General features: G+C 41.4%; 1 protein-coding gene and 1 long non-coding RNA gene across 4 annotated transcripts in view; both read left to right on the top strand.

Annotated features, from left to right (window-relative positions):
- The window catches only part of LOC146494798 (uncharacterized), a 142,961-nt gene that overhangs the window by 93,559 nt on the left and 21,781 nt on the right, over positions 1–27,621 (top strand). The window lies entirely within an intron of this gene.
- LOC146494797 (voltage-gated potassium channel subunit beta-1-like) overlaps positions 1–27,621 on the top strand; it is a 137,410-nt gene that overhangs the window by 88,008 nt on the left and 21,781 nt on the right. For all 3 annotated transcript variants that reach the window (XR_014871423.1, XR_014871424.1, XM_085145098.1), the window contains exon 5: positions 27,336–27,415. Coding sequence is in view for 1 of the 3 variants with exons in the window: in XM_085145098.1 (XP_085001224.1) it covers positions 27,336–27,415 (80 nt within the window). In the remaining 2 variants the exon portion in view is untranslated. The remainder of the gene's footprint in view (positions 1–27,335; positions 27,416–27,621) is intronic.

Genomic DNA, 27,621 nt, shown 5'->3' with positions numbered 1-27,621 from the left:
CGTCATTCACCTCATGCATCGTTCCCTCTCTCACCTGGAGACCGCTGGGAGCACTGTGAGAATCATGTTCTTTGATTTCTCCAGTGCCTTTAACACCATTCTTCCCACGGTCCTGAAGGACAAGGTGGAGAGCTCTGGAGTGGACCATCACCTCACAACATGGATTTTGGACTACCTCACTGACCGACCAGAGTATGTGAGAACTCAGGGCTGTGTGTCGGACAGGTTTGTCTGCAGTACGGGGGCCCCACAGGGAATGGTTCGGGCACCGTTCCTCTTCACCATCTACACTGCAAACTTCTCCCACAACTCCACCCAGTGCTTCCTGCAGACATTTTCTCTGACGACTCTGCAATAGTCTGCTTCATCACTGATGGGGACAACAAGGAGTACAGAGAACTGACACAAGGCTTTGTGGACTGGTGCCAGCGGAACTACCTCCAGATCAACACTAGTAAAACCAAGGAGCTGGTGGTAGACTTCCGCAGGTACAAACATCCCCCACTGCAACCAATGAACATCCAAGGTATGGACATTGAGACTGTGGACAGCTACAGGTACCTTGGTGTTCATCTGAACAATAAACTGGACTGGACTCATAATTCAGACGCAATCTACAGGAAAGGGCAGAGCAGGCTGTACCTGCTGTGGAGACTGAGGTCTTTTGGAGTGAAGGGCCCACTCCTGAAGACCTTCTATGACTCTGTGGTGGCCTCAGCTATCTTTTACGGTGCGGTCTGCTGGGGCGGCAACATCTCTGCCGGGGACAGGAAGACACTGAACAGACTGATCCGAAGAGCCAGCTGTTTTAGGATGCCCTCTGGACCCAGTGGAGGTGGTGAGTGACAGGAGAATGGTGGCTAAACTGTCATCCCTGTTAGACAACATCTCCCACCCCATGCAGGAGACTCTGACAGCATTGAGCAGCTCCTTCAGTGGCAGGCTGCGGCACCCACGGTGTGGGACGGAGAGATTTCACAGGTCTTTCCTCCCCATTGCTATCAGACTCCACAACAAAGACTTCAACTGATCAAACACACACATCCACACATGTGCAAAAGCAATAACACTAAGTGCAATACTCTTTCTGGCATCGTTATATTATACTCATATTGTATATAGCATTTGTATTCTATTTTATTCGATTGTATATAGTATTTTATTTTATTTCTATTTTATTCTATTGTGTACAGTATCTTATGGATATATTATTCCAGTGTTTTTTCTCTAATTTTTCTATGCAACTTTGCACTGTCCACTGCTGTAACAAAACAAATTTCCCACGCATGGGACTAATAAAGGTTATCTTATCTTATCTTATCTTAATAAAGACAGGTGGTCATAGTTAAGATTGAAGCATTCATTTAGGGTAGCAGTCTGGTAGGAATGGCCTCTAACAGACTTGTCGATGGTTTGCAGGTAGTGATCCCTGAAGTTAACAAAGAGAAAGAGTGTAAAAACTTGCCAATGATATTGACAGTAGCTGTACATAATGATTTGTCTGTGAGATGGTTATGAATAATCTTCTTGGTGCATTCTCAATCATCCAGGTAAGTAAAACTCCAAAAGTTGATTCTGTTCATCTGGACGTTTTCAGTGGGAGAAATGTTTCATCACTCATCCAAGTGACTTCTTCGGTCTAAGCTGACTGCAGGTTTCCCCAATCTTATAAACAGTACATTTGCATAAATCATGGTCTCGTACAACGTTACATCTCTCTTCACTTGCATCCCAGTCACGGAAGCATTGGAGGTAGTTCGTAAGAGATTACAGGATGACCCCAACCTCAGCAACAGGACCACTGTCAGCATCGACCAAGTGTGTTTGCTTTTGGAACTGTGTCTTTATTCCACCTACTTCACATACAAGGGACAGTTCTACAAGCAGATGAGTGTGCCATGAGTTCCCCAGTTTCACCCATTGTGGCCAATTTGTACATGGAAGAAGTGGAAAACACCACCAAGTCCTTGGTTCAGGTACGTGGATGACACCTGGGTAAAAATCAAATCTCAGGATGTACCACAATTCACGGATCACATTAACTCAGTGGACCGACACATTAAATTCACCAGGGAGGATATGAAAAGTGGCAGGTTAGCCTTCTTAGACTGTGAGATTTCCATCAGTAATGGGGGACATCTAAAAGTGGATGTGTACCGGAAACCTATGCATACGGATCGGTATTTAAGGTTTGACTCTCATCATCCACTGGAGCATCCACTGGGTGTCATCAGGACTCTACAACACAGAGCATACACCATCCCCACAGACACAGCGGCCAAGGAAGCAGAAGAACGTCAGATCAAGAGGGCCCTGAGTAAATGTGATTATCCCAGCTGGACTTTTGTTGAAGCTGGGAAGGCACCAAAAGAAAGGACAAAGGACAACCGCTGTCTAAGCGAAAACCTGTAGTGGTCCCATATGTGTCAGGAGTATCGGAGCAGTCGATACGCATTTTATCTAAACACTGTGTCTCTGTGGCTTTCAAACCCCAAACACACAGCGCCAAAAATTGGTCCACCCCAAGGATCAGGTCCCCTGACACAAACAGAGTAAAATATTGTACGCTATGTGCCAGGACGATTTCCAGGATTTATACATCAGGGAAACCAAACAACCTCTGGCAAAGCAGATGGCACAACACAGAAGAGCTACCTCGTCAGGCCAGGACTCTACAGTCTATTCGAGATTATGTATCGGAATTTCAGGAGTGGTACCACGCCTCCAAACACACTCCTTCCGGTTGTCATCTATATAGGTTCCCCCAGTTCTGCAGGCTGTTCATTCTCGTTTACGTGCAAACAGGGTCTATTCTCGGCGAATACCTTTAAACACAGCTCATCTTACAGGAGTAACATAATTTTACTCACCCTTCCATTTGCTACAATTGCACTCTCGTCCGTCAGCGTGTCAGACGAACAACTACTCAAGCTCTGTTTCTGGGATTTTTCTCCGGCAAACCCAGAAACACACCAAACGTCACGGCAGCGCTTCCAAGAAACCGAATGCTGATGACCTCCTAGCAGTTTTCTCGCCACTCGACATATGGTCTGCTACGTCCATCCATCCAGTCACCTTATCTCAGCTAAATCCTGTTCTGAAGTAACTCTGGCCGCCCGCCACTTCAGCAAAAAACTAGTGCGGTCGCCCGCCAGCAGAACTCCCAGCTCCTCTCACGTTGCTCCGAAAGTTAGCTGGAAAGCCGACAGACATCATTGCCGAACCCTTGCTTCTAAACAAATCGCAGCTCCAACAGCAAAAGCTACAGTGTACTTTGTAGCTCCACCCACCCGCCAGCACCAGGTAGCAGGGGAATCTCAGCTCCTTGCTCCTTCCTACTAACACCATTTAATGCAAGCTGGAAATCTGTCGCTAGCTCCATACTCTCTACTGTTCTCCATTGTCATGATGTTTCCATCCCTCCTTTCGCTAAATGCTTAAGCAAGTTGGCACTGGGATGCCCGGTTCTTCCTTATCCACCAATCGGAAACGCAGCAGCAAGCTTCCTACCACCGAACTGCCAGTTTCAAAGACTACAAAAAAAAAGGCACAGAGTTGCCAGTTCTCCATCCCTCGGTGGCAAAATGCAGCAAACCTCGACACCGGGTTGCCAGGCTCTCGGCCACTTATCCCCCCTTCACAAATTCTGCAGCTAACCTCGGCACCGGGTTGCCAGGTCCCTTTCTCCCTCATTCGCAAAAGCAGCAGCAAGCTTTACGACCATTAGCGTAGTTAAGGGGGGAAAAGGGGGCACAGAGTTGCTAGGTTGCTAGGTTTCAAAGACTACAAAAAAAAAAGGCACAGAGTTGCCAGTTCTCCATCCCTCAGTAGCAAAATGCAGCAAACCTTGACACCGGGTTGCCAGGTTCTCAGCCCCTTATCCCCCCTTCACAAATTCTGCAGCTAACCTCGGCACCGGGTTGCCAGGTTCTCAGCCCCTTATCCCCCCTTCACAAATTCTGCAGCTAACCTCGGCACCGGGTTGCCAGGTTCCTTTCTCTCTCATTCGCAAAAGCAGCAGCAAGCTTTACGACCATCAGCATAGTTAAGGGGGGGTAAAGGGGGCACAGAGTTGCTAGGTTCCAAACCTCTCATCTGCTAAGCGCCGCAGCAAACATCGGCACCGAGTTGCCAGGTTCTCGGCTACTCATCCCTCCTCTGCTAAACTCCACAGCAAACGTTGGCACCAGGTCGCCAGGCTCTCAGCCACCTATCCCTCCTTCACAAAATTCTGCCGAAAACCTTGGCACAGAGTTGCCAGGTTTCTAGCCTCTCACGCCTCCTCGGCTAAACTCTGCAGCAAACCTGAGTTGCCAGGTTCCTTTATCCTTCATTCTCAAAAGCAGCAGCAGCTTTTCTACCATCAGGTTGGCAGTTCTCTGCATAGACAAAATAAATAAATAAACAATAAAGCACCAGGTTGCCAGGTTTTCCTTCATCCCCCATTTGCATGCAGCGTCTAGCTTCCCTACTACTGAACTGCCAGTTTCTCCGCATCTATAATTGCAAACAGCAGCAAACCCTTCTAGCACCATGGTGTCAGGTTCTTGCCATATCTGCCATGTGCAAATCATAGCGACAAGCTTCTTACCCCTAAGTTGCCAGCTCCTGTCCATTCATCATGGCTAAAGTAGCAGAGAATCCTTCTACCTGGTTCTTTCTATATCCATCATTCTTAATCGCAGCAGCAAACTTCTTCCACCACGTTGCCAGTTTCTCTGCATCCATTATTGCAAAGCAGTAGTAAACCCCTCTGGCACCGGGATGCCAGCTTCTCTTCCGCTGTCCCTCCTTTACGAATGCAACGTCAAGCTTAGTACCGAGATGCTTGGTTCTTCTTTATCCCTCATTCGCAAATGCAGCAGCACGCTTTCTAATATAGAGTTGCCAGTTTCTCTGCATTTATCACAGCAACGCAGCAGTGAATCCTTCTACCGCTGGGATGCCAGCTTCTCTGCATCTACCCCTCACATGCTAAGCAGCAGACGTTCCTTTCGGCACCAAAATGGAAGGTTCCATGTCTTTATTCCCCATTTGCAATGCAGAAAAAGCTCTTTGCCCCAAGATGCCAAGTTAGGGTTAGGGTTTACAATGCTGCGATTGCAGCCATTCCCCAACTCTCTGTGAGTGGTACTCATAGCCATTGATCAGTGGGCCTTGATCAGTGGTTGTTGATCAATGGTCATGAGAATTTGCATAATTTGGATGAAGGTGACCTCCCAGCCCATTGTTCCTTCAGTGGGCTGGTTTCAGTCATTATGCAAATGTACTGTTTGTAAGACTGGGGAAACCTGCAATCAGCTGAGACTGAAGAAGTCAGTTGAATGAGTGACAAAATGTTTCTCCCACTGAGAACACTACGTCCAGATGAACAGACCCAACTTTTGTTAGTTATGAATAATTTTCTTCTCTTTTCCTTTGGTTAAAATTTCAATAATAAAAAAAAAATCATGAAGTCATTACTAGAAAAGTTTAAAAGAATGCTTGGCTAACCAGGCTCTGACTCTGAAAGCTTGGCTACAGTGCTGTAAATAAACCAAGCGTTTTTCTTATTTTCTTAAATCAATGATGAATTGTTAGATATTGTAGAGGTCCGTAGTTAATAAACCCTCAGACAGGATGGAATACTGGTGGCCATGAAAGGGAACAGATGATGGAAAAAAGGCATCAACAGACTTCAGCAGTTTTTCAGGGCTCTGAATATAATTCTTTTAAGTAGAAAAAGGTTCAACAATTTCACCAGTGGTACATCTTAACGTTAGCCACAGCTTATGTCAACCTTGTCAAATCCCCTTATCAAACTTAAATCTTCCTTAAATAGACACAGACCATGCCACCAACAAAATTAAGAGATCCGCCTAAACACTCCACCTACAAATAAGCATATACAGTGAAATACTGCTGTCATTTTAATACACTACACATAAATCTGACTACAAAACTAATGGCAATTAAATAATATAAAAAAAAACGAAATAAAATCAAAGTAAACATTTAGTCCTCTCCCACCCTCAGCTCTCAAACCCTCAATGGTTTACCCCACTGAAGGTGGACAATTAGGGAATTCCCTTCAGATGAACATAATTAGCCTATGGACATGCGAACACTCCATGAATCTGGCCTTCAGGAAGTTGAGCTCAAAAGCGAGACTGGTTAGTGGACTTTAAAATAAAAGCTAACAAAACCAAAACAATATTCCTATCAAAGATTGTGAGACAATAATGACAAATAAAATTGGGTTTTTTTTCGTTTTCCAATTAAGGTGGACAAGGCTAAGAGTCAGGCTTTGAAATGAGCTAAAACTCTGTCTGGTTCTATGGTTGATTATTAATTTCAAATACAAGATTATCACTACTCCTCATCCTCGTCCAAGAATTCTGACAGTTAATATGAGTCTGTGGTGCTTATTCTTTTATTCTATCACTCTTCGTTACCCCCAGCTGGTTGAGCCAAATGCCTGCCCTTTCCGGAGACTTGCTCCTTTCTGTTAAAAGGGAGTTTTTCCTTCTCATTGTCATCAAGTGCTTGCTTAAAAATCCAAAGTAGAAAAAACTTATATTTTTTTACTGTAACAACGACAAATGTTTAATGAATCATTTTCATAATTTGAAACGAAAATAGACAGCTGGGATAGACTCCAGACCCTGCAACGGATAAGCGGAAGCGAATAGCTCTGATTTTATGTGGCCTATCCACACAATTTAAAACTGGTATATAGTTTGAAGTCCCCACTTTAAAAAAAAAATTGACACCTAGGTTTCTCTTGGGCTGACATAGTATTTTGTTACTGTCATTTTAAATTGGTCATGTGATTGGTTTAACAAGACTACTTTATTCTTCCTCAACCAATGAGCAACACTCGTGCAATTGTTTCGCCCCCTAGCTCCCAGTAAGCTGAAACCAGCTTCAACCGTCTGTGTGTTGAAAAATAGTAACGCGTCCGCAACGCATTTTCTTGTTAGTAATGATAATGGCACTGTAACAATAGATATAGTAATTAGTTAGTAACTAGTTTTAAAGTAACTACATCAGTAACGCTGATATTCAGCATGATTATTTTCTCATTGAGATCTGATATGTTTTCTAATTATTCCTTTACTTGTTCTGAGCAGAGTATATGTACAAAAAGTGCATGACTGCAAGTCAGAAAGGCTGAGAAAAATCATTGTACGAAAAATATCTTAAACTGAATACTTTGGCTACAGTCAGATGTATGCTTGGACAAAACTAGCAGCACTTAATATAAAAAGCTCATATTACCACCTAGTCAACTTCAGCAAGTTATATATGCTGGGTCAAAACCTTTGCACTTAGCCATAGTTACGACTTGTGTCTGTAGTGGCATCAGGTGTTTTCTTATTTAAAGTTAAAGTAACTGTCAGAAAAACTGACTTGGTAATTTAGGTCAAGATTTGCAGTGCAAATGTGAAATATCAACTGGCTGGAATCATAATTGTGGCTATTTATATGTTTTCTCACTCTGGTTAAATTTCTACGGTGGCTGGGAGGTGCAAATGACATTTACAACATCAACAACAAAATAACATTTCAGAAAACACTCTTAAATAAAAATAAAAAATAAAAAAATTGACAACAAAATAACATTTCCGAAAACACTTTTACATAAAAAAATTAACAAGTCCGCAACAAATTAACAAGTGGAGCTTGACGGAAAGGGATTGTCTGAAATACCGGAAGTGACTCAACGCTAGGGCTTTGGAGTTGACGTAATGTATTGTGGGAGCACGGTGCCATATATATGGGCCACAAATCAAAACAAACACACTGTGTTGGAAGGACGGTTGCTAGAAACATGCTTAAAAGCAGTTTAAAAGAAAAAGGACGGTACAGAGACAGATTGCGTCTGGATGCAAAGAGACGGTACTTGCAGAAAATAGCATGCATTGGAAATGTGGATCTGCATGAAATGCAGTGGAATAGAAACCTTGAAGACCTACCGCTATTGATGTAGCCTGATATATTTTTGTACCTTGTCTGTGGAGTCAGCGCGTACAAGGTGAACCAGTTTTGCAATTATAAATCTCTGGAGGGACACATCCAATTCACCAAAGATTGGGTAGAAGACTTCTGAGTACGTCGTCATTCAAACAAAGGTAAGTCAGCTCAAGTACTGCGAGTAAAATGCATTTTCCCCCCGAACATTCAAATTGGTGCAAGCATAAATTCATTCATGAGGGACAAATTACAGTGAGAACATGTGGAGGCTCTGTTATGCTGGGCTTACACTGTGCGATTTTTGGCCCATTTTGAGTCGTGCGACCGTTTTGGCGATCGGCCCGATTTTGGCCTTCATCGTGCGTCGTGCATCGTGTAGTATACATGGGGTAATGAGAAGCGATTAACACGACCAGCTCCCGATCATCAATCGCTTGGTCGCGAGGATTTCAAACAGGTTTGAAATCCTCACGACCAAGCGATTGACACCCTCACCCGTCGTGAGGGTGTCACCGCAGCTTCTCACACTGCGCACGCGCAAACACAAATGTCAGCAAAAAAGACGGCGCAGCACGGCAGTGCAGCGTGTGATCTGGACACAAGCGATGGAGGCACAACTTGTAGAACTTTGGAAAGCTCATCCGAGCCTTTTCGATGTGGCCTCACAAAATGATCATGACCACAACAACCGTGAAACAACCGGATTTACATTGCTGCTCAATCACAGCTGCCTGATCAATGTTTTTCATTAGCAATTTAGCAAAGTTGATGGCGGTGGTGTGCGTGTCTGTGTGAGTGAAAGACAGAGAGGGAGAGCGAGCGACAGAATTTCTGTTATAACCTTCATTTTATGGACGCACAGTTTGAGCACTCGGGTCGCATCAGAGTATCGGGCCGTATAGTGTGAGACCCTGCATCGTGACCTACGAACTTCTAACCCCTGCGAGTCAATCGTACAGTTTGAGCAAGAGCTGAATCGCATGACTGAAAAAATCGCACAGTGTATGCCCAGCTTTAGAGGGATAACATAGGCTACGTTCACACTGCACACGAAAGCGCATCAAATCCGACTTTTTTGAGCCTATGCGACCCATATCCGATCATAGTATGACAGTGTGAAAAGCACATGACAGGGGATTTCTAAAAATCGCCCCGCAGTTCTTCAGCTGAGACACCTGAGTTAGAAAATACAAACACTGCAGTTGTCTTTTACTCGCGAGGACAGTCACAGAGCGCTCTTCCTTGCAGGAGGCACTCACAGACTCGCGCTGTATCACCGTCTGCGTTCTTTATTTATACAAGCTCGTGTCTGTGTGTGTGTGTGTGTACAAAGATAACAGAGTTATTCTAAAAACTCAGAGCTGAGGTTCCCCTTTTCTAAGTCTGCATGTTCTTACAGAAAGAGGAAGCTGTTAGTTGTTTATCACACAAGAGTTCATGTCAAAAGTCACGTAGACATTTGCTTAATGATCAATAAAAGAACACATTTCATGAAGCTGATCACACTATATACAATTTTCTCCTGACAGCACAAATCCGATATTTTCAAATCCGATCTGGGTCACTTTCGTATGTGGTACTGAATCCGATACATATCTGATGTTTTAGAAAGCGACTGCTGTTTGAATGGTCATGTCGCATTAAATCTGTCTTTTACATCACTGACACAAAACAGACGCCAATTATCAGCACCGGAGAAGTGCCCGAGAAGACATCGCGAACTCTTCCTGTCCATCCCGTGTAGATGTTAGTGAAATTGTTGGGAAGACAATGTGAACATTTTATTTATACTGTATAATCTGCAGATTCTGACAGAAATCTGCAACTATCCTTTGAACCCCTCGACTCTCTAACAGGGCAATAAGGATAATTATTAGGCAATATGTAAATAACAAAATAACTTAAAGCAAAACTGGGGGACGTAAAGTCCGAAGCAAGTCTTTATATTAAGGTCCATCAGTCAAACAATACTGTTTGGTCTGGGTCTGAACAGAGCGCGTTGTGTGTGACGTCTGCTTTTGCGCATGCAGGCCGCTTTGAGGGTTCACACAGGAGTGCATTTTCTGTCACATTTTATTTGTAGTGTGAACAAGCAGACAAAAAAATTGGATTTGATCAAAAATCAGAATTGAGCATTAAGACCTGCAGTGTGAACGTAGCCATAGTGAGTTCAGTGCACTGATGTGACATTGTCCTGAAGGATTTAGTTATTCTCAATGGTTAAAGAAATTGCAATTATTTATTCATATTTATTATAAATAATCCTAATTATATATCTTGCTTCCACATTTGTGTCCTGTGTCACTAAAAATACATTTTATTTTAGTTTTATACATTGATTAATGACCTGCAGAATCTCCTTATCATATTACGTGTCCATATTTGTCACTTAAAGGTCGTGTCCAAATTCATGGGCTGCATCCTCCTGATGACCCGGCCTTCGCGGTCTACGTGGGCCGGGTCCTCAGAAGGTCGGGTAGGCCGGAAGTAAACAGCTGGGGAAATTGGACGGTCTAGCCTTTTGATTAGCGTCACCGCTGTCTCGGTGGAGTTTAATAAACTCAGCCGTCTGCTCCTTGCTATCTAAAATATAACAGGACACTGGTGTAAATTCTCGACTGTCTCACACTTCTGTTTAATCAGTTTTCTGTTTGACGTTTATTCAGCTGTGTAAAAACCAAGGAGGAACCCACCCGTGGGATTAATAAAGTTTTATTTTATCTAATCTAATCTAATAACTTTAATCTCAGCCAAACCGATTTACTCACGAACAAACAAAACACTGAAAAAAGCCCAACAATAACATTTTTAGGTTGTCTAAGTGACTTATATATTACGTTTAACCTGAGTAGCGAAACTCTGCGGTGATCTGAAAATGATGTGCCGGGAGTTGTGCCGTTCTCGGCCGCATCAGTGACCGTCGAGCTCCCGGCTAGCTATTGAGCTGGTCGGTAGCAGACGTCTCCGAAAAAGTCGAAGCACTTTTGCAAATATGCGATATCTTAATAAACCGAGCAGATATTTAATGTTTACAGAGCTACTTTCTTGCCTGAAAATATGTTAAAAGTTTATTTTGTGACCCAGAAAAATTAGTATGAGTAATTTTAAAACTTAGTAGCGGCCGCCATTGTTGGAAACTGGAGTTTGGCTGGGCCGCGCTATGAATTCTGGGATATGGTGGGCCACGAAGGACACACCCGACCCATCCTTCAAATTCGAGGAAAAGGAGGACGCATTTGTTGGCTGCATTCGGAGGAGTCTACGAATTTGGACAGCCTTCGGCGCGTCGCTGTAACGTAATCGGTCTACAAATGCGGCCTCAGGAGAATGCAGCCCATGAATTTGGATACGACCAAAGTCGAACTTTGTGCTTTCTCCATCTTGAAAGTGATTACATCCTTGCATTACATACTTTAGGTTCATTTTCTGCAGGCAGGTTTCTGAAAGACAACAGGCAGATTTGGAATATAACATGCAGCGTTCTATGGATGGATACATAAAAAACATGAAAAATTACATGTATGTGCTAACTTTCTAAACACTTTGTTACATTTATGATAAATGGATTAGAAAGTAGATAAAACACATTTATGGCGGCCTTGGCTCATTAAAGTCCTTGTCTTTAAATTAACTTTGTTTGTTTCAGATACTGCACTCTCAAAGACTGAATGAACCAGCATTGCAGCCATGGGTCATTGTGAGCATCACAGGGAAGGTTGAAGCCGCCCACTGCACCTGTATGGCCGGAGTCGTGGAGACCTGCACCCATGTCGCTGCTCTTCTGTTTAAAGTAAAAGCAACAGTGCGGATCCGTGGCACAAGGACTGTGACAGATGAACCTGCATACTGGGTTTTGCCTGGTAACATGACCAAGATAATATTGATGGGATTTCCGGCTCTTTTTAGAGAACCGGCTCTTTCAGCTCGGCTCACTAAAAAGAGCCAGCTCTTTCGGCTCCAAACCGGCTCTTCAGGTTGTTTTGTTGCTTTAATTAATTTATTATTAACAATAATATAAAATTATGCACAAAAGGAATTACTACTGTAAAAAAAAGTAGTTTTATTTATATATGTTTATATATAAATATATGCGGTGGCCCCTAGAGACAAAACACGTACAAACTCCAAAACACATTTCTAACGTTAACTGAACTTCCAAAACAGAGCTACTGTTAGGTTCAATATTGAGGAGGGATACAGGAGGTAATGAACTTTCTAATAACAACACTGGTCCGGCCGGGTGGAGTCAAACGATGATTTTAATGACACGCGTGGGAAGACCGCCACTGTACGCAGACAGCGCCGATCCCCGATTTACAGAGCATAAGCAGGTGTTTTATACCTTTCAGGGCTTAAATTTACTACGCCCCCTAAACGTCACTCAGATACAGTTCATACATAGGTTTCGAAACCACAATGACTTAACACAGTTTAAAATAACATTGTCTCCGTCTCCACAGCAGATGCTTCCTGTCAACATTCTGACTTTCACTTCCCGTCTGGAACACCAGACCCACACCCTGCAAGAAACTGTTCCTCTTTTTGCAGAGACAGCTAGAAACTATTCCTCTTTCACAGAGACAATTATAGAGTTACAAGCAAACATGATTAACCTCTCACCTATAAATGAGTCTATCTAATGTGTGAGTGTGTGTGTGTCAGCATGAAATGCATTCAGTTTCACCTCTCACCTCACCAGCTGAAACTTGTAACCTTTTCCACCAGACAGAAGGCCAGCACGTACACATTTCAGATTATAACAAGCATTCAAAAGCATTTAAGATTATAGATTCAACTCAACAGTTTAGAGTGGTTATAACTGCACCTGTAATAAAGGCTAATTGGGTACCAATATGTTTAAACATCTGAATACAATATCAATACTGCAGATTGTATTATTAATGCAATGGTAATGATGATTATGATTAACAATAGCAGCAAAATATATCTCTAATTCCTCACATTCCCTCTCTTGGTGACCCTTTTTCCTTAAAAAATAGGGTCACCACACTTATTTGTGTCATTGCTCTGACCCTCTCTAGCAGTCTTGTGGCTCAGCAAATCAGACAACAACCTCATGTCATCTAAGTGGTCCAGTAATAAACGTCAGCTCCCCCTTAAGAACAGTCCATGCGTGAGATTAGGTTTTTCTGGGTCCCTCTCTTGTGGTACGTCAGGTCTCGGGCCTCCAGGATCCTCACCCCCTGTGGTCGCCGAGATCTCCTGCAAAGGAACAAAACACCTTTTCCTACGCCTCCCTAACTTATCATGTTCATCAGTTGTTCTCTTTATTCAAACTTGGTTCAACATATTATGTCTGGGACTCGTTAATCAAAAGCATGAACCTAATTATCTTTTGACTTATTAACTATTATTTATACATATTCTTCAACGTTACTCATCTCCGTACTCATCATTTTGACACTCTTAAAGCGCTGCTTTCACGACCCTGCATATGTTTCCTGTTGCTTGCTCTATTCTCCCTTATCTGATCATCAACATCCTGTACACAAACTGTCGCTGCTGCAAGTGCCTCCACTCTACCCTAAAAGTCACCTTTCACAATAGATCACAAGAAAATCATTATAAGCGCCTATTCCACTGAAAGATCAAAAAGAAAACAACCATTTTAATCAATTAAGTTTAAACATATAAGCAATTACTCATGCGTAAATTTCATCATAGCTAAACGCTGCCCAGAAACAACCTGTGTTAACACTAACTTCATTTTAAAACTGATATTTCCTGTGTTATGACCTGTTGTTGATATAGCATCTTTATTTCATTTCGCTCCTCTATAAACTAGAGTTAACCTCTACAGTGGCCTCTTTTGTTAATGGCCCAAATTATATCAACAAGTTTCTCCTCTTTCAGGCAGATTCAGTTATAAGCTAAATGAATTTCAGGTTTATGGATTCTATGTGTTTGTAAGCATGTGCGCCCCTTTATGCTCTAAGCCTCTTTTCACAATAAATTGCCTGGACATTCGCGCCAAACAAAGCTTTTGACCTTCATTAATAGACTGAGCCACAACTCTTTAATAAGCACCAAAATGCAATGTGTAAATATCATTTCTACGTATAAGCTCTCTCCTCTATCCTAAAAATAAATCTATGTAATGTCTGTATGTGTAAGCCTACATTATAACCACTTCTTCTAGAAATCAAAAAAGAAATCAAACATTTTCTACTCCTACAATCTTCACTAGTTTCCCCATATGTTATCTTTTATTACCACAGTTTCCCTTTAAGTTTTGTACACTGCTTCTTATAAACACCGGCATTTTATCTTCTAAACAGGATTCAGTTCACTTTAATCCTTTAACCTTAACATAAAAATAACAATTTCTGCTTCAGTTTTAGCATAGCATATCTAAATTATCAAAAAACTCCAAAAGTCATAAAATGATCCTAAAACCTATTTCAAACCTTAAATCCCCCCTTTTTTGACACATCCCATGTGTCAAACTAAATGCTTCACCCAAGCTTAGGAAATTAAAAAAGAAAAAAAGTTAGTCATCCCAACTTTGGTCCAGTCACACAAATTCACTCACATGCATTCACACCAGGTTTTTGCTGATAGTGGAGACTCCCGCGCAAGTAATCAGATTCTCCACCCTCAGCAACATGAGCTCATTCATTTGTCTTATTTTGTTTTTAAGAAAATAGCTCTTTATGCTTTTGGACTGGATTGAATCGCTACAATCCTTTTAGACAGGGACTTACGACCTGATTAGGTCCCCACAGGTAGCCTTCTCCTCAGCCAATTGTAATCTGGAAAGCCCACCTTATATTTGCTCTCCCGAGAATTTGTCAGCGCTGTTATTCACTGTTGCAGGCCTGCTTAGAACGAAAATGAGAAAAAGAGAGCTGATTATTAGCTCATCAAAACGCAAAACAAAATCACCTGACAGGTTTTCTCTAAGTGCACTGTTACAAAAATAATGGGCCCCTCTTAGACATGTCCATGTTTAATACAACTCCCTCTATTAAAAATAAAAAACAAAAACAACCCAAACCTAACTGACAGAATCAACCCATCACCACAACAACAACCTCAAAAATCTTAAACACACAAAAGTTTTGCCACCAGGGTCCTGACACTCCCAGGTCAACTCACATAATTTCACCTCCTCAATACACCGAAAATCTTGTTAAAACCACACAATTTGCACACAATAATCGCCCCCTTTAAGCACTGAAACATAGTTAGATTCAGCATAAGATATAAACCCAATACAACAAAACCTGTTATTTTACTATTCTATTTCACCAAGTAATCCTCCTCAGTCACTGCTCTGTTTCCTCAATTGAAAACCTCAGTCACACACAGACACACAGGAAGCCTCTTCGTCACCACTCACTCCAGCTAATTTGCATACTGAGTCATATCTCAAGAAGTTGCCGTAACAAGAGAAATACATGTTTAAACATTACCACCTTATTGAATCACTTTCATTTTCTTTCTATACCAATCACTTGCTTTGATCAATCAGTACAAGAGTACTCCCAAGTCACTCTTATAAAACCTACTTTAATCCCTTTTCTTTTCTTTTTCCATAACTCACTCCCTCTGTCATATAGCTTCTTTGAGTTATTCCTCATCCTCAAGCTCTAAGTGTATTTTATCAAACATTCACACCATTTTAACACTCATACAAGTAGCAAGCTGATTTTCATTGCATATGTTTATGTTCTTAGCCAGGTTAAATCAATGTCTATGCATTAATCTTCATGAGCTTGTCCTTGTAAGGTTAATGCATTTTCTGCTTGTGTATGTGATTTTGCATATGTTGCTTTTTGCAGTGTTTCCGACTCCTTCACAATTCTCCACTTAAACAGTCAGTTTTCTCTTTCCCCAATTTCCTAACCCAAATTTTAATTTCCCACCTGAAATAACAGCATTCCTGGTCCTCAGCCATAGGTCAGAGCTTGCTTGTGAGGTTCAGGGACTCAGGTGCTGTGAACAATTCAACCAGAAACTTGCCTTAACATGTCCAGTGATGTTAACCTATAACTTTCTTCCGACCACTGCATGTGGAAAATTGATCCAGGTCTGCTTTGCCCCTGAAAATAACACAACTGAGACATTTCATTATTATCATGAGTACTTAAACTACCCGTTTCTTCTCTGGTCAGAAATACCAACTTATGTCATGTATGTAAGCATGTTCTTCATTGCATTTTATGTATTCATGTTAATGTTCAGTGAGTGTAAGGTGTTTCTTCATTGAAAATGTATGTTATAATCAGGCTTAATTCATGCATCTTTTCACTGAGTTCTGCATTCAAACTATCTCACTTCTGATTCTTTCCAAAAATAATTTCACATGTAACAATTTGCGTATGTGTGTTTTCCTATTTTCTGTTTACCTCTTTGTTGTGATCTGGGGGACATCTCTAAATCATCATGAGTTCAGGCTTCAATTTCAACCCAATTATACCCTGTATTCTCGCAGTCGAACTCATCTGGGCTTCACCTCTCACCGGTCTCCGTCCTTCTCTTCACAGTGTCCTGTGTTGTCTTGAAATCTCCAGCCACTTTAGTCCCAAGTCAACTGTTTGCTGCTTCTCTGTTTCTTCTCCGTTGATCCTTTCAGTATTTTCCTTTTAGATCAAGTCACAGCCTGGCAAAATATCACATTCCGTGCCTTCAGACAGTGATGTCACACTGTTCTTACCAGCCTGCAGTTCACCATGCATGTTTTCATCACGTGGTTTCTGCTTCTCTGTTGATACTTTAAGTCGTCTCTTTCAAGATTGCTCCAAGCATGGCAAATCTGAAAATCAGTGTCCAGTGCTTTCCCACAGTTCTATATCCCACTGTTCAACTGCCCAGCCTGTAATTCACAGTACATGTTGCATCACGTGCTTTTCTTACATGCTGCTGGTGTCGTCAGTGTGGTTTCAGTTACACTGTCTTTTGCCTGCTGTTAATTCTTCAAGTCCACGATGTTCTGTCGGTCTTCATCAGGAGTTTAACTGTCCTTTGAGCTTCTTTTCAGTATGGGGACAAAGTGAGAGGTCAAGCTATAAAATTTAAAGCCAAAACCTGGCCTGTTATTCCCAATTCTGTTAATCTATGGTTTTGCCGCTGTACTCAAGATTCCAGGTTGAGAGAAGTCCACCTCTTTGACACACTAAAGCATACAGTTAATATCCTTTTCATTTCTTTTCTTAAAACCTCCATTTGCTTCATCTGCCTAGAGTTTAACTCGTCTGTTTCTCTCTCTGGGTGCTCACTTGTCACAGTCAGTTCCTTTTATGGGCATGTCACACACCATTTCCTGTCACACATGCAGCCATATTTTCTGTTCCTCTTTCCTATTTTACAGCCTAATCAAAACTCTTTAGTTCTACTAATTCTTGATCTAAAAACAATGCACCCTTATTTCACGCACACACTTTTAACTATACTAAATTCTTTGCATTTGTCAGCATTCACATCAGTCTTCAGCGTGCTCAACAGAGCTCTTTCAGACATCAGGAATCGTCTCACACACACACACCGCCTTTTCACTCACACTTCCACTTTTTCACTCACTCTACTATCCACTTTCCTAGTGTTTTCCTTACTTATTATTTTTGTACAAATCACACCCAATCACTCAAAACCTGCTTCTCACAGCATTCACACCCTTAAACTGTGACAGAAGCTGAGGAATATAACTCAAAATACGCTTTCCTAAGAGTATTTTAGACATGCTTTTCATAATCAGAAAGAGCAAGTCAAAGAAAAATTGAAACCTCTATTAATTCTCACAGCACACACAAGAAATTAAAAAACATAAAACACACCAGCATTTATTGCTGAAGAAAGGTTACTACTGAAAGTAATATGTTAGTCTTAAGCATATACAATGCACTCAATCTATTTATATATATCCAAACTCAGTCAATTACTATACATCCACTACGGCAACTCAAAACTTTATTTATAGCCCTCTAATAAACCTAAATGGCGTCTTAAACACACGCCTTCAACAATGTTTGCAGCAGTATTTGTAAAACCAACTATGGTTTAAGCAGTTCACTGCTTACTAATTTGCATTTTCACATTCACACACACAGTCTAAAAATAGCTCCAGCACAGACTCAGCCTCCTTTCACACAGAGATCTCTTATTTATAATACACAGACGTCTTATATTTACAACTGCACAGATTTTTAGGCCTTTTAGCACCTACACAATTTCGGCAAATTTAACCTAACCGCCCAGCGGATAAACTCTATCACTTTTTTGCAATCAATTCACCAGTATCAGCCTCGAACTGTTTCTGGCCTAATCTCTAACATCCCTAACTCAATTTAAAAGCGTCAACCAACCCAAACTTTGCCTGAAGCTCTATTTTTGGCATTTCACAGCCAAGGCTTACCCCGAAGTTTTAAGTTAAAGTTACACGCCCGAAGTCCAACTTCTGCTGGCCAAAAAAGCGCAGACTACCGTTCCAAATGGTCAGGAGACTCGAACTCCTAGCTATTTTGGAGGTTCCCAAGTTCTCCCCGGTTGCCAACCGTACTATCCCTATTCGCCGATAGGTCAAGGCCGAGCGTCCTTGGCCAGGAGGGAGAGTCACCTCCGAGAAATGCGCCTCCTAGTGGCCTCTAACCACCATTCTCAAGTAATTTATAATACTTTAAACAACAGTCCACACCCAAAACAAGTGTATGACTGACCCAGGTCCAACCTGTCTTACCAATTTGGGACTCGAACCCATAAAATGACCAAATTCCCTAAATCCTACGTGAGCCTCGAACTCACTTTCACTGTTTTCCTTTTCCTTTTCCTTGGGACTCGAACCCAGTACTTTTACTTATAAACTTCATCATCATTACTTCAACCACAATTCTCATGAGATTTTCACCAAAATCAAAACAGACATTCACCAGTAATTTCAGTGAGTAGATGACACGCGTGGGAAGACCGCCACTGTACGCACACAGCGCCGATCCCCGACTTACAGAGCATAAGCAGGTGTTTTATACCTTTCAGGGCTTAAATTTACTACGCCCCCTAAACGTCACTCAGATACAGTTCATACATAGGTTTCAAAACCACAATGACTTAACACAGTTTAAAATAACATTGTCTCCGTCTCCACAGCAGATGCTTCCTGTCAACATTCTGACTTTCACTTCCCGTCTGGAACACCAGACCCACACCCTGCAAGAAACTGTTCCTCTTTTTGCAGAGACAGCTAGAAACTATTCCTCTTTCACAGAGACAATTATAGAGTTACAAGCAAACATGATTAACCTCTCACCTATAAATGAGTCTATCTAATGTGTGAGTGTGTGTCAGCATGAAATGCATTCAGTTTCACCTCTCACCTCACCAGCTGAAACTTGTAACCTTTTCCACCAGACAGAAGGCCAGCACATACACATTTCAGATTATAACAAGCATTCAAAAGCATTTAAGATTATAGATTCAACTCAACAGTTTAGAGTGGTTATAACTGCACCTGTAATAAAGGCTAATTGGGTACCAATATGTTTAAACATCTGAATACAATATCAGTACTGCAGATTGTATCATTATATTATTATAATATATAATAATTATTGTATTATTATAATTACCATTATGCAATGGTAATGATGATTATGATTAACAATAGCAGCAAAATATATCTCTAATTCCTCATATTACCTAGATCACTTAAATTACACAATTGAAAGCATATGCGTATTGTTTGTGTATTTATACACAAGCACATATATATAATCAAATAATTTAAAAAAATGTTAATTTACCTGTTACTACCACACACTAAATCCAGTCGTTGGTACTTGCTGGCTTGTGTAGCCACTAAGTAACAAAAGCTCAACACTGCATGTAGCATTCTGGACCACTTCTTTTGTCTTTTGTACGTGTTTTGGAATTTTTACGTTCTTCTGAGTTTTTATGTGCTTCTGAGTTTTTACGTGCTTCTGAGTTTTTACGTGCTTTGGCGTTTGTACGTGCTATGGACTTTTTACGTGTTTTGGAGTTTGTACGTGCTTCAGGGTTTGTACGTGCTTCAGAGTTCGTACGTGTTTTGAAGTTGGTAAGTGCTTTGTCTCTAGGAGCCACCGTAAATATACTTTTATTTATTCACTCCACATAAAATGTAATAAATAAATCATATAATACAAAAACCAACCATTCACATTTCAACTTTTAACTATTTAAATTTTCAGCTTTTTCCTTTTAAACAAATTTAAAGTGAAACAACACAAAACACTGCAAACCACAACACAATCAATTTTCCTGTTGACTCCTGGGGGAGCATAGGTCCGCAACAACACCACGCCAACGGACTCTGTTCTGGGCTGCTCTCTTTAGCTGGGTCCATGTCACTCCGACGGCCTTCACTTCGCTCTCGACAGATCTTCTCCACGTCTGTTTCGGTCTCCCCACTTTCCTTTTCCCTTGTGGGTTCCAGTCCAGTGCTTGCCTTGCGACGTTGTCGAGTGGTTTTCGAAGTGTGTGGCCTATCCAGCCCCATTTTCTCTTCTTGATGTCTTGACCAACCGGGTTCTGGCTGGTTCTCTTCCACAGGTCTGTGTTTGAGATCTTCTCAGGCCATCTGATGTTGAGGATGAGTCGCAAGCACTTGTTGATGAAAATCTGTATCTTGCTGGTAGTGGTCTTGGTCACCCGCCACGTCTCGGACCCATACAGAAGGACTGCTTTCACATTGCTGTTGAAGGTGCAGATCTTGCTGTGCTGACATAAGGCTTTGGAGTTCCAGATGGGTCGCAGGGTGTTGAATGCAAGCCTTGCTTTGGTAATCCGGCTCCTAACGTCTTCATCTGCGCCGCCGTCGCTGTTGACTATGCTTCCTAGTAGTGATGGGTCGTTCGCGAACGAAATGGCTCTTAGAGCCGGCTCTTTGACGTGAACGATACAAGCCGGCTCCTTATCGCGAGCCGTCACGTGTTTGTTTTTTTTTCCTTCTCTCAGCCTCTCTCTCGCACTTTTTTTCTGCTTCACTCAGCACGCGAGCCTTGTGCTTTACGCTGGGCAGAGGGGGGAGGGGCGGTAGTTACACTCAGTAGCACAGGAACAGAGCCAGAGGGAGAGAAAGAACGCCAGGGACAACAACGTCACATTAGAAAGGTATAGTAATCATCCACAACTATTTTCAGTTGCAGATGATAAAGAATTCAGAAAGTTTATTCATGCGGGCCCATATGACAGAGAATATGCATGTTATTTTTGTTTTCATATTTTAATTTATATTTAATTGTGTTGTGGTTTGCAGTGTTTTGTGTTGTTTCACTTTAAATTTGTAAAAGGAAAAAGCTGAAAATTTAAATAGTTAAAAGTTGATTTTTGTATTATATGATTTATTTATTACATTTTATGTGGAGTGAATAAATAAAAGTATATTTACGGTGGCCCCTAGAGACAAAGCACATACAAACTTCAAATCACGTACAAACTCTGAAGCACGTACAAACTCCAAAACACGTAAAAACACGTACAAACTCCAAAACACGTAAAAACTCCAAAACATGTAAAAACACATACAAACTCCGAAGCACGTAAAAACTCAGAAGCACATAAAAACTCAAAACACGTACAAAAGACAACAGAAGTGCTCCAGGACGCTGGGCGCAGTGTTGAGCTTTTGTTACCTAGTGGCTACACAAGCCAGCAAGTACCAACGACCGGATTTGGTGTGTGGTAGTAACAGGTAAATGAACATTGTTTTTAAATTATTTGAATATATATGAGTGCCTGTGTATAAATACATAAACATGCTTTCAATTGTGTAATTTAAGTGATCTAGTAGCTCTGCTTTGGAAGTTCAGTTCATGCTAGAAATGTGTTTTGGAGTTTGTACGTGTTTTGTCTCTAGGGGCCACCGCATATATTTATATATAAACATATATAAATAAAACCACTTTTTTTTACTTTAGTAATTCCTTTTGTGCATAATTTAATATTATTGTTAATAATAAATTAATTAAAGCAACAAAACAACCTCAAGAGCCGGTTCGAAAGAGCGAAAGAGCCGAATCTATAAAAACAGCCGGAAATCCCATCACTACTTCCTAGGTAGACGAAGCGGTTGGTTTCCACCAAGCCTACTCCCTGTAGTTGCAGTGGATGTTCTTGTCGGTTGTTCAACCGCATCACCTTCGTTTTTCTGACATTGATCATCAGGCCAATCTTTTCTGCCTCCTCAGCGAGCCGGGTAAGCTTGGACTGTGCATGTTGCTGCTTATGGGACAGAAGGCTGATGTCGTCTGCAAAATCCAGGTCCTCCAGCTGTTTGGTGAGGGTCCACTGTTGCTGCACTCTGTGGTTCTTCTCATAATCCAGTCCATGACGATCAGGTGTGGTTCTCTATTGTCTCTTCGACCAGATCCCCCAACGCCTCGAAACTGTTCCTGACTTCCCAGTTGAACTCTTTTGCTTTCTTGACGTCTTTCAAAAACTGTATGTTGAACTTATGGTGTGGCCTTCCTGAAGAGTCACAGATGGATCTCAGCTTGGTCTTCAGTGTTGCCACTAGCAGCTGATGGTGTGAGGCTGCATCTGCGCCACGCCTTACTCTGACGTCCAGCATACTTCGTCTCCATTTGCGGTCGATGGTGAAGTGGTCGATCTGGTTGTCAGTCGTCCCATCTGGTGAAGTCCAAGTGGTCTTATGGATCGTCCTGTGTGGGTAGATGGTGCCACCTATGACTAGGTCATTGAAGCAACAGAAGTCTGTGAGCAGCTCTCCGTTCTCGTTGCAGGTGCCTATGCCGTGTCTGCCCATGATGAGTTCTCTGTCTGTGTTGTCGCCTCCCACCTTCGCGTTCAAGTCGCCCATGACAATCTTTATGTCTCTTCGTGGAGTCCAGTCAAAAAGGGATTGCAAGGAACTGTAAAAATCTTCTTTTTCTTCTGCTTGTGCTGCCTTAGTGGGTGCATAGCATTGAATGATGGTGATCTTCCTGCCCTTGGAGTTGAACCTGGCTATCATAAGTCTTGGTGAGACGGGTTCCCATGCCATCAGCACCCTCGTAGCCTCTGGCGCCAACAGTAGGACAACTCCTTGGGTGTGATTGTGGTCCGCGTCCTCGTGCCCGGAGTAGATTATGGTTTCCCCTGAAGACAGTCTGGTCTGGCCGCTTCCATTCCATCGGGTCTCACATAGTCCGAGAACCTTGATCTTCTCATCTCACTGGCCACCTGTGCTGACTTGCCACTTTCATACAGAGTTCTGATGTTCCAGGTCCCTATCCTGGTCTTGGTTGTAAGAAGACTTGTCGGCGAGCTGGCTTCCCGAAGGCTTTCACCTGCATGCGCCATGAGCCCCGCTGAAGAGGAGTCTTCCCGTCCAGGCAGTTGTTGGGATGTATTTGTTGTTGTTGCAGTTTCTGTAGCATGGCTTATTTTTAAAAGGTGGGGTTGCTAGCCCCACGCCCAACCCTCCTCCTTTCTCATCCTGGACTTGGGACCAGGCAATGGCGGAGTTAAAAAACCACAACACAATTAAATATAAATTAAAATATGAAAACAAAAAGAAGATGCACATTCTCTGTCATATGCATGAATAAACTTTCTAAATCCTTTATCATCTGCAACTGAAAATAGTTGTGGATGATTACAACGTTGTTGTCCCTGGCTCTCTTTCTCTCTCTCCCTCCTGCTCTGTTCCTGTGCTACTGCGAGTGTAACTAACGCCACTCCTCCCTTCTCCCAGCGCAAAGCACAAGGCTCGCATGCGGAGTGAAGCGGAAAGAAGTGCGAGAGAGAGGGTGAGAGAAGGAAAAAAAAACCCCACGGCTGGCGATTAGGAGCCAGCTCGCGTCGTTCACGTCAAAGACCCGGCTTATTTTATTTATTCGCGACCAACACATCACTACAAGATACAGCCAGAGGTTGGCCATAAGATAGACTTCTCTTCTGCTGCCCAAAAAACGGCTCTCGGTCAAAACATAAACAGATCATCCGTATTGAAAGGTTGTCACTGCTATTGGATACTTTGCTGGAACACAGTAAAGCTGTGGGATGTGGGAATGACCCATAATGTTCTAGGGGTCTAGATTTATGGCTGAAGTGCACTGCCATGTAAATAATTTGCATTTACTGAATATGTACTGACTGAGTACCACTGTTCAAAAGTTGAATAAAGAAACAAACTAATTTTTGCCTTTTTTATTTTTATTAAAACCACTTTATAGAACATCACATCAGTTACCATGTAGAATCCATGTCATTTATAGTTTACAATTGACAAAATGTTTACACAAAATCATGACAGCATATACATGATATCACCCACTACTAACACTAATTAATTTACTGTATTTTTTCCCTGGTTTTACTACCACACTGTTCACCAAAACGCACGCAGCAAACCTTCACCATCTTATCCAGAAGGGTCACCTCTTCACCCTCACATGGAATAAGTAATCTGATTGGCATGGTGGTATGTTTGAAGCAGGGATTTCGGAGTGCCCCTTGTGTAGCGCTGGAACCCAGTCACAATGTGTTTTATCCATTTCATACGCTGGTTTGCTTGCAATAATGCCAAATAATTAGTAGCTCTATAAATAGAACATAGTTCTGCAAAATTACTCATTATGATGTTTGTTCTAATTTGCTATGACCTCAGAGTGCATCGAAAATAAAACTAATAGGCTATCCGGTCTTTAAGTGGTGGCGTGATGAATCCTGCTTCTGGGCCTAAAGTAGTCTGCGTTTAATATGGCTTTTGTGTTGTTAACATGTTTAATGTTTTGTATTTTATTCAATTTAATCTCAAAAAGCTCCTAAAAACAGTCAGTGATCACTGTTGGCCTCCCTTGGCTTTTATTACCGCTAATCATTTTAAAGCTCAGTTTTTAAAACCTTACGATGTAGCTACAGCCCACCCCATGCAGCAGCATATGATTGACTAACCTATTCATCCTTGTGGATGAATTATCTTAGTTGTTTTCGTGGCTGAAGTTTAGTCCATTTACAGCAACCTGCAATGAGATTACATTTGTTCCTGACCACCGAGAATCCTCACTTTAACTTTCATCAAGTGGAAAAAAGTTAGCGCTGTGCTCACACAGCTGTGTTGCTAGCGGTCACGTAGCACATCGTTATATACCAGCTAGCCAAACTTCAGTAACCCTACAAACGTCACTGCTGTTTAGTTTTCTGTCTTCATTTATGTTGGAAGTGAGAGCAGAGCTGTACGTTTGAATTTGTTTCCAAAACTTCCTGCTAATTTCTAACTCCGTTAAATGTCATGAATTCTGTTTCGTTTTCATGGATGCCTGGATGATAAACTCAATTGTTACACCTGGTAGAGCGGAACGCTGATCATTTTATTACAAATGAAAGACTTTAGATTGTTTTTCAACTCTCAGTGATGCCACAGTGATCGTTTGATTTTTGGACCTGCAGCGGAGTTTGAGCCCAAACACGGCTAGTGACGTCAGACTTAAAGACCGGATAAAGAGTGATATGAACATATTTAGAGCTTACCGGAATGAAAATGTCTGGAGCACACCAACAGATATTTGGAGATGGAAGAGAACTGGATATCAGCTCGTCTCACAGCTGCTATCCAGACTAGACGCCTTCTTTTGGTAACATCCGATGCATGAGCTGCCTCATGTTGCTTCCAGGTGGGGAAAGAATGAAAAGATAAACCTTTTTCAAGCTTATTCCCTTGCCGGTGTTGTGCGATCTAACATTACAACTGACCGCACAGCAAGTACGAACCATAGCTGGTGTTATCCGTGTGCTTTGGCTCCTCTTTCACTTGCGCTTTGTTTGGCCCAGAAACATGGCGCCTCAACCAAAAATCCTGCCCACGCCCCCTTTCGTGACATCACGCTCCAAAGCCCTATTTCAGACAAATCCTTTCCATCAAGAGCCACTTGTTAAATTGTTGCGGACTTGTTAAAGTGTTTTCTGAGATGTTATTTTGTTGTACATTTTTTATTTGTTGTTTTTATGTAAAAGTGTTTTCTGAAATGTTATTTTGTTGTCAATTTTTTTATTTATTTTTTTTATGTAAAAGTGTTTTCGGAAATGTTATTTTTTTGTTGATGTTGTAAATGTGATTTGCACTTCCCAGCCACTGTAAATTTCTGACAAATTACTATTGTTCTACTTTGCTATATGAATAAAGAAAACAAATTCTCAAGTTTGTTTCTATTAGAAAAATAAACGTATGGCAAGGAATTACTACACAGGGGAATAATGTTTACAAGTGTCACAAGCAAAAGTAAGTGTACTGGAGAAAGTAAGAAAGTAGCGCCACTGGAGATTCGGTTCAGTGATTAAATTTGGAGATAATATTTGGAAGAACTGAACATGATTTATTGACATAGAAAAATTAATACTCAGGAAAGTGATTGTGAAGCAAAGAATAAATTAGCACCAAAAACCCAGGAAAGCAGGCAGATGAATGCATAGGTGTCCTTATTGAACCTATGCATAAACCTAATTTATACAGTGCCAAATCAGAACAGCAGTCACTGCAAGACCCTAAAATAATACAGAGAAAAATCCCAACAATCTGAGGAGACAAGAGAAAAGATACACTGTGGAAGAGAGACACAGATTAATAATAGCTAATGATTAAATTCAAATTAACAGTTGGTAAATAACGAAGAATGCTCAGTCCATTCCTGGTAACCCCGCAGCAGCCTAGGCTACTGCAGCATAACTAAGGGAGGATTCAGGGTCCACCCCGATTCAGTGTCCTGTCTCCTGAATGCAAAGTAGGAGTTGGCTGAGGAATAATTTCTTGGAGGATAAACTTGTGGTTAGCAGGAGCCTAGTAAACATAGCACAGAGAGAAGCTTTTCTGAAGCATCCGAAAAACTGTTTTAGGAGGTACTTGAGGTTCTTTTGTTTTTTTGTTTTTCATAGAGAGGGTGTACTAGGGACCAAGAGAGATACTAATGCCTCACAATAAGGCTGATAAATAGTACAGAAATTACAATAGACACACCAAAGCTGAACTGATTTTTAAATGAGTTAACTTTACAATCTGTTTCAGATTGTTCTTCACTTAGAGCAAGAAATCACCAAAATCAACAACCTTTCTTCCAACATATCTGAACCAAATCCCTTTTGCAAGGTTCCAGACTTGGAGAATAAACTTAATAGGATGATAATGACAAATTTAAAACTCTAAAATGTATTTGAAAAAGGCACTAATAGGTTTGCTACAGTTGCAAACTTGCAAAATATGGTGGTAGTAATCTAATACATTTTCGTTTATTATTATTTTTTCTTTCAAATAATGTAAGTCATCATTTTTAAGCGAGGGATTATGTAGTGTAAGCTAATATTTATCAAGCGTTGACTAAGGTAAAAATGTTCCTAAATATAATTGTGCAGCAGCTGCTTATCTTTATCATTATTATGTTTCTCTTCTGAAGGTGGCAGAAGAACTCATGACAATAGCATACGAGAATGGAATCAACTTGTTTGACACAGCTGAAGTCTATAACTCTGGAAAGTAAGTATTACTATATTTCAATTTGTTTGAATAAAAAGTGACTGAATAAATGTTTTGTTTATGCAAAGTTACATACATGCATCCAAGTAGTTGTATTGCATTGGATGCTGCCTAGTTATTGTTATAGTTATATGAGACAGAACAACTAACTTTGTCAAGACCAGTAAACTGTAGGTTTGAACTACTGATCCATCAGTTCATTCATT

Source organism: Neolamprologus multifasciatus, chromosome 20, assembly GCF_963576455.1.
Source record: "Neolamprologus multifasciatus chromosome 20, fNeoMul1.2, whole genome shotgun sequence".
Lineage (NCBI taxonomy): Eukaryota > Metazoa > Chordata > Actinopteri > Cichliformes > Cichlidae > Neolamprologus > Neolamprologus multifasciatus.
This window is presented reverse-complemented; position numbering and strand designations above follow the sequence as displayed.